The sequence below is a fragment of the Hordeum vulgare genome, chromosome 1H (assembly GCF_904849725.1).
Source record: "Hordeum vulgare subsp. vulgare chromosome 1H, MorexV3_pseudomolecules_assembly, whole genome shotgun sequence".
Lineage (NCBI taxonomy): Eukaryota > Viridiplantae > Streptophyta > Magnoliopsida > Poales > Poaceae > Hordeum > Hordeum vulgare.
This window is the reverse complement of record NC_058518.1, coordinates 12,486,782-12,495,041: the sequence shown is the minus strand read 5'-3', so window position 1 is coordinate 12,495,041 and position 8,260 is coordinate 12,486,782. Positions and strand designations below refer to the sequence as shown.

The following is an 8,260-nucleotide window of genomic DNA, read 5'->3' as shown; positions in this document are numbered from 1 at the left end:
CCCCCAGACGATAGATGCCAGGCATAGATCGGCCCGACGGCCGCGCGACGCGGCGAGTTTCCCATCGATCGGCAGCGCAACGCGGCGAGTTCCTCTGTTACTGCCGGACGCGAAGATATCTTCCGCGGCGCGACAACGGGCTACTCTGAGGCGGAGAGGCAGTCTCGTACTAGTTGGATGCGCCATGCATGGCTCCTCCGATGTGGGGAGGTGATCTCCTAATCGTTGACAGCGTCACGGCCGGCTCTTGGCGACGAGGCGGCCTCCTCGTATGGACGCTGGCGGCGCCTTGGTGAAGTCCCATGTAGCCAAATTCGATGTACTGACTCGTCGTGTGGTGGCCGACGACGCTGGTCAACTTGCTGTCGAGCGTCCAGTCGGTCAACCTCTTCGGTCTCAGGCCATGGCTGGGCCAGATCGACGAGCTACATAAGTTTGTTGCTTAGAAATTGTACCGTGCTGCTTTGGTCTGAATTTTGTTCTGCTTTGCATCCTGTTGGTAGCTTGGCTGGGCCACATCAAAGCTCTGGACTTTGTTCAGCTTTACACAGAGATGATTAGAGACACAAAGTGCAGTTTCAGAGATCAAAATATTCAGAGATATGAAAAGAAGGGTTGACGTGAATCTCCAGTGTGCTTATACTTGATAAACTACCAGCAATGTGCGCACACAAATATCCATGAAAATTTACAATCCTATAAATAATTTTGTAGTACATTAGGGAAAACAAGATGACAAAACATATACTCCATCAAATATTACATTAAAGTTGCCAAGTGCATAGAAAAATACTGCATCAAACATCTTCAAATTACATAAATCATGTCTAAATCTGATCCGTCGTATTGTTGAGCCCTCCAATTCCATTGAAGCGTAATTCTGCAGGACTGGACAGTACAGTCGATGCTTGCTGAACCTGAAACATCATACTTGTATATTCTCCTAGAATTGGAGGCATAACCATTGATGATGAACCTTCATATGGTATTGCAGCTGCTGGGGTTGGATTTATGTTGCCAGTCGCTATGCCAAAGTCAAATGATCCCTGTGCCAAATAAAGTCATTATATTAATGGATTACCAAGTTTTTACTGCAAATCAAAATTTGACAAAATAAAATACCTGAACTGTGCTACTACAAGCTATGTCATCCAAATAAATTGCTTCCTGACTCTGTTTCAGATTGCAGATCTATTAGCTATAAAAAATAGTATTATTGTAGAACGGAGAACAAGAATCAAATACCGCATGTTCCATAAGATCTTGTTCTAGAATATTAGCGTCTGATTGTTTCCTTTTATTATTGGACCTTTTCTTGTTTAAATTCATGGAGTGAGCCTGAAATAAGTGCAACATTAGTGAGTTTTTACAAGAAGAAAAAAGTAGTTTGTGATCACACGTAATATAGGCTACAATACCTTTTGTTCAGCTTTCTTCTTCTCCTGTTCTTCTTTTTTCATTTTCTTTTGTTCAGCTTTCTTCTTCTCTTGTTCAGCTTTTTTCTTGTCTCTTTGTTCAGCTTTCTTCTTCTTTTCGTTTGCTTGACGAATAAGCTTATCAACCTTTGATTCTTTCCTCAATGAAGGAGGACGTCCAGCACATCTAACAGCTATTGGACTTAGTATAGTTTTACTTGTTGCCTTCGCACTAGAAGGTGCATCTTCCTGTGTACCAACCTGTTCCTTATCATTTTCAGAATTTGAGCTGCTAGAGTACTCAACTTTGAGGGTGTGAAGTTTTTCAATCAAAGAATTGCATGAATTATCTGACATGCCGCCTAGCTCAGCAACTGGGTAGAAAGAATTGCACAATCTATCAAAACGTTTTGCAACAGGCGTGTCTTCCATGCCACCATATGTGCATCTGATAAAATTATGCTTTCTTTTCACATTCTTTTTCCACCGATCAACAATGTATTGTGGAGGAACCTCCTTGATTTTCATGTGAGTGAGCACACATAATACATGCCTACAGAGTATACCCCTGAACTCGAAGCGACGACATGAACACTTAACTTCGAACTCTTCCTCGTTGAAATAAACATGGTACACAATATCTTTTCTCCATCCTTTTTCCTCATCAATTAACACATCCTCAGTTATTTCATATGTTTCTATTGCCCCTTCCTTTTCTATGAACTTCCGATCACAATACATAATGTCTGTTAGCTCTTCTTGAAATTCTTTGAACTTTGCATTTGTATAGGCTGATTGAAATTGCTTCTCGATGGCAAAGCGTGTGATGCAAGGTATGGTTGAATTGATGGAATTAAAATCAGCAATATTCTCCTTCTCAACTTTATCACGGAGACCATTCTCATATTGGCTAACAAAATGCTTCAATGTAGTTTTTGCGTTAACATATCCATCAAAGAAGGCATTCATACTCTCACTACGTTGTGTAGTAGACATACCTGCCCAGAAGGCATCTTTCACAAAAGCTGGAACCCAACGGTTCCGATGCTCATAAAGCCCTTTAAGCCATTCATTATCATCAAGACTATACTTCTCAACCATATGCATCCAAGCAACTTCAAACTCTGTAATTGTTAATGAATTGTAAACCGCCCTGCCAACAACAACCTTGATGTGATCATATTCATCATATCCACCTAACTTCTCGGGTATCTTTTTCATTATGTGCCACAAGCACCATCTATATTGAGATTCAGGGAAAACTTCTTCCACACCATTCTGAATTGCTTTTGCTTGATCAGTTATAATAGCTTTTGGATGGCGATTTGACATACAAGTAAGCCATGCTTCAAATAACCAGACAAATGTTGGAGTATCTTCATTTGATAATAAAGCACACCCTAGCAACACTGATTGGCCATGATGATTCACTCCGACAAAACAAGCAAAAGGCATATCATATTTGTTCACCAAGTATGTTGTGTCAAAAGTAATGACATCATGAAAAGATTCATACACTGCTCTGCTTCTTGCATCAGCCCAAAAAGCATTCCGAAGTCGGGATTCATCATCAACATCCATGACACTAAAAAAGTTTGGATTGTCGGATTGCATTTTGATAAAATAGTCACGAACCGCTTCAGCATCACCACTACCAAGTTTTAACCTTCTTGTTATCTCTAGAAAATTGCGACAAGTTTTCTCACCAAAAGTTAGGTTCTCATGACCATCTGCTGCCACAACAAAAGAATTAAAATTCTTGTTTACTCTTATTCCGGCGCGGTCATTCAGCTCAAGCCTGCGCTTGACATGGAAATTTAACTTCTTATTGCATCTAAATAACCGAGATTTATGTGGACTCAATGCATGATTGTGATCCAAAATCGCCTTTGAAAGATGAAGCTTCCCATCAGGACCACGTGTAACATAAATTTTAGCTTCACATCCTATCCCGGCTGTTGGGTTTGGCTTCAACATATTTCTTGAGTTCGATTGAGTCTTACCATACCGAGAGCAACAAAGTGTAAGGTACTTTACTTGTCCATTATCATCACTATGTGAGATTCTTCTCGTCACACCAAAGCCTTTTGCTTTAGCATATTTTATATAGTACTCTCGCACCTCATTCTCAGTATCGAAGGTCATCCCCAATTCAGGGTCTCCAAGTAACGAATCTGGTTGATCTTCAATATGGTCATGTTCAATTTCCATGTTGCTTTGATTTTGTTGCTTAATGCCGTCGTCATCACTTGAAATATACATGTCACTTGATTCTTGAACACCAACTATTCCATCATCCATTGCTATGATCATGAAAAAAAGTCACTCTTCTACGAAATCAAAACTAAATTTGTAACAGAGTGACCTAAATGTTGGCATGTTAACCATGAACTTGTGACCTTCATGCTGAACATAACAAGACGATTAAATCGATAACAGTACACATATTTGACGAAAGCAGTGTATCGTATTCGGATCAAGCGACCTCGCAGGGATTTTTAACTCCTGCACGAACTGCCCACCAGCGTGCAACCGGAATACTAGATTACCACCACGACCGTAGCATTACCAGCATCTGCATACACGAATGGTCAAACTAATCACAAAATTAGCAGATCTCGTCATCAATCCTGGGAGGAATCTCCATTAAAGATTGGATTCGAGAAGTAGAAGCACCCGTCACCAGCTCAACAAGCATCAGGAATTCAGGATACGTACACATGAGCAGCTATGAAAATCAGCAAGGGTACTAGATTACCACCACGACCTTAGCATTACTAGTAGTGTCTATCTAACACCAATGGTCAAACAATAACAACACATATATTTAACCATGAACAATACTCCTGACTTAAACGCAGAATACAGAATACAGCGAACAACAGCAGTAGCAGCAGACTGAACCTTGTATCCTCCCCGTCGTCAGCTAGGCCAGGCACACCACGCAGGCCACCAACGATGCAAGCACTGTGATCGGCAACGCGTGGAAATTTCGTTTAGCAGTACCGATGATCAAAAGTTGAAGGCGGCGATCTTAAAATCTGGAAAAACGGATCTGTCTGTGCCTTTCTGTTTTCCCCTTGCGTAATTAGCGGCAGGTTACTCGCCGCGTCGCGCGGCCGTCGGGCCGATCTGTGCTTGACATCTATCGCCTGGGGGTTGCGTTTGTTTTTTCACCACAAATAATTTTTATGCCCGCAATTATTTCTGTTTCTCGCTCCAGACGGTATGCGCGGCCAGGTCAGCGTCGATCCTAATCAGCACATAAACTCACGTAGCTCTACGTGGGTGTAGCATTATTGTATATATAGGGCTGAATTAACTAATGATGAAAGCATTACAAAGCTGCGCACATGATGTGCGTACACAAGACAACCCTCTCAAAACCAAATAGCAGGGATCTAAAATAAGTTACGACTCTACATCATAAAAACTCCACATCATTAAGCTATCCAAAACATCCATGAAGAAACTAGGTTGTATATAGCGCCAATTAGCTAATGAGTAATGAGAGAACCGGCGTCGATCACAATCAGCTCGACTTTCCCTCCTGCTCCGCCGTTTCACGGGCAGCGGCTGCCACGACGTCCATTATGCACTTCACCAGCGCCTCCCGCGCGCTGGCGCGGGCCTCGTCGGCGTCGGCGTCCGGTGGTGGTTCTTGCCCCACGCACGCGGCAGCCAACGCCTCGATCTTGTCTCGGCATGCGCCTTGGTTCAAACACTTGATAGCCATGTCGACGACGGCATAGGGTTGCGCCGACGGGTGAGGATCCGCTGACGAGGACGACGGGGATTCGCTCTCCATGAGGACGGTGACGATGATAGGCGGTCTAACTACGAGAAGATGTAGCTAGGGCGAAAAAACCGTGGACTCAGATGGTTTTCGTAGCTAGGTGTGTGCTCCTTTCTCTTGTATTTATGGATGGATGAACGCACGTACGTACTTTGATATCGAGATGATGATGAGTTCGACTCGAACTAGTATTCTTGTCCGTCACCAGTTTCGTTCTGAAGTCGTCCGTCGCTCGGAAGCCGAACGAACCAGGTTAATTTGGGCCATCGCCATATACTAAGCAAAGGAAAATAACTTGTCCCTCGGCTGTGCATTAGCCTGGAGCAAGCAGGAGCAACTAGTTGACCAGTGTTTGTTAGGAAGACCCCCAACTATCACTCGATCACTCCCTGAAACGGAAATAACGTTTTTTTCGTGTTTTTTTTTTACAAGAGGTGTAATTTTGCTTTCCTGAGAGGCGCGGATTTGCTCTTGTGAGAGCCTCGGCCTGCCATTCAGAAAAGAAAAAAACTTCCTTTTTATGAGATGTACGGTTTTGTTTCGTGGATTTGTTTGTACGAGAGGCACGATCATGCTTCTCAGAAACGAAAAAAAATGTGTTTTTTATTTTTTTTCTTTCCTGAAAGGTATAAGTTAGCTTTCACGAGAGGCACGGCGGATGATGTGTACACACTAGTAGTAAACATAGATTTGTTCTTTGTCAGATCAGAGCAACAGTCCTGATCGACTTACGAACCGGGACTAATGCGTGCATCAGTCCTGATCGACTTCGAACGACCAGGACGCCGGTCCGGACTCGGCGGGCACCAATCCTGGTTCGTATGGGACCTTTAGTCTGGGTTCCATCCACCAACCGGGACTAAAGGGTCCGACGGTTCGTGTCTGGAACCGGGACTAAAGGTCAGTCTTCAGTACCGGTTTTAGACATCAACCTGGACTAAAAAAATACTTATATATATATATATATATATATATATATATATATATATATATATATATATATATATATATATATATATATATATATGCTTGTACCTACCCATTCACTCTGATTTTTGGCAAATCATACTCATAGAGCATAATGGCAAAAAAAAAACGCCAGCAGACCCACATGTCACATCTACAAACTAGACAAGTCAACAACCATCTAGGGTTTTGATATCAAGTAATGCTTCTTTTTGATGTGTTTGATCCCATCGTAGCACTATGTCTCCAGTTACTACTACCCACTCGCGTCACCCCTTCTAACACCAACTTCTATATCTTCAACAATGCAACACGCTTACACCGATTGACTCAACAGCTAAACATCAGAAATTCAAACTCAAAGATAGAGAGTAGAAGATGTCAAACTATGGCCTGTCCTCGAGGATGCGGAGCTCTGGCAAGTGCCTTCCTGCGGCCACCTCGGCACAATGCATGCCACCAACCGATGGGTGGCCGCGCTGCGCGGTGGGTTGACCTCATGCACATGGGCCTCCACCGGCGCTGCTTCCATCGGTGGGTTGACCTCATGCACATGGGCCTCCACCGGCGCTGCTTCCATCGGTGGGTTGACCTCGTGCACATGGGCCTCCACCGGCGCTGCTTCCACCGGTTGATTCCATGGCGGCAATGTCGTCTCCTATATGGCTTGGCTTCTCTCCTCTTCTATTGGCTTGTTTGGTCACCTAGAGTCTCCGGTTTTCGGGGACAACGATAGACGATGATTTTGTTGTGCTAGACCATCAGGGTGGTGGTGCGGCCCTGTTAGGTGGTAGGCAAACTTTGGCAATATGATACGGGAGCGTCTAAGTCGGCAATTTTCTCGAAGCTTGCGACGGGAACAAATTTACTATATTTTGAGAATGTTCCGTTTTGAATTTTCCTTTTTCTGTATTTTTATTTTCTGGATTTTTGCTTCTACTTCTTTATAAATATGTTTGGTAATTTAAACTTTTGTTTTCAATTTTGAAAAAAATTATAAAATTACAAAGAATTTTGGAATTTCTACAGCATTTTTGTCACTGAAATAATACCATATTTTCAGATGTGCCAAATAGCTTGAAATTTCAATGACGAAGGCCAAATGCCAAATTACACTAGCATGTGCATTTTTCTCTAAAAGTCAAAAGATATTAGGACGTGGCTACCGAGCTCAGCGACGCCCGCTCGCGGTAGCGGACGCAATTGCGAACAACAACAAAAAAAACCACGTGCATTTATTAGCATTTAAAAAAAAAGTCATAACTTTTGATTCGAATCGGAATTGAGATCCGTTTTCACGGCTGACTTTCTTGCGACGAGTTCTTTAAAGATAGATCCCATATGGATAGTTTTTGACAAACTTTTTTGGGCAACTTTTGATGATACTGATGCAACTTTAGTGTTATAAAAAAGCAACTCATTTTTTAGCCTAGTTGGACTACCTATTTGGTTGATTTTTGTAAAAATGGGAAAATCACACAAAACATAAGACGCATTTAGTGCGACGTACAAGTAATTGAATGCGGTTGATGCTTAATTTCCTACAAATACTATGAAATTGCTAAACATTGATGCCTAGTTTCCTATGAATGTTGATTAGTTGTGTATGGTTGATGCTTAGTTGCCTACAAATACCGTGAAATTGCTGAATTTTGATACTCAGTTGCCTACAACTGATGATCAATTGCCTACGGTTGATGTTCAGTTGCCTGCTAATTGTAAATAGTTGTCATAACTGCACTCGAGTATCACAAAAAAAGTTAGCAAGTTTTAGTGCGTTTTTGTGCAACTCCAGTACATTTAAAAAGCAACTCATGTGTATTTTTCATCATTATATTTAGCGATTTTGATGATTTTTGCGAGCAAATCGTGTAAAATTTGAACAACTTGTGTAAGCTTGTGGGCAACTATTTGAACCGCCCCCCATAAATTTTTTCATTACCCCTATGCATCTTGTGATATGTCCTTATTTTCGTAACTAGTTAACACCCGTGACCTGATTAGTCAAAACATGCGTGCTCGGTAGCATAGGCGGCAAACTATCCTAGAAAAAAAGGTTGTCGTACGATCCATCCCCACATAG

General features: G+C 42.2%; 1 protein-coding gene across 1 annotated transcript; it reads right to left on the bottom strand.

Annotated features, from left to right (window-relative positions):
- Positions 1-827: 827 nt before the first annotated feature.
- On the bottom strand, positions 828-3,560 carry LOC123395429 (protein FAR1-RELATED SEQUENCE 4-like). Its single transcript, XM_045090433.1, has 4 exons — positions 2,769-3,560; positions 1,677-2,036; positions 1,246-1,338; positions 828-1,046 (listed from the first exon to the last, which is right to left on the bottom strand). The coding sequence occupies exons 1-4, from the start codon at positions 3,558-3,560 to the stop codon at positions 828-830; spliced, it is 1,464 nt and encodes a 487-aa protein (XP_044946368.1).
- Positions 3,561-8,260: the final 4,700 nt, after the last annotated feature.

Bases quoted from the DNA above. Each gene is read 5' to 3' on its own strand.
- LOC123395429 (XM_045090433.1), bottom strand. From the start codon at position 3,560: ATGACCTTCGATACTGAGAATGAGGTGCGAGAGTACTATATAAAATAT. The intron at 2,037-2,768 runs TTTGAAGCATGG...TACCATGTTTAT, and splicing joins CTCCAACATTTGTCTGGTTA to TTCAACGAGGAAGAGTTCGA. The intron at 1,339-1,676 runs GTTGGTACACAG...CACTTATTTCAG, and splicing joins CTGAAAATGATAAGGAACAG to GCTCACTCCATGAATTTAAA.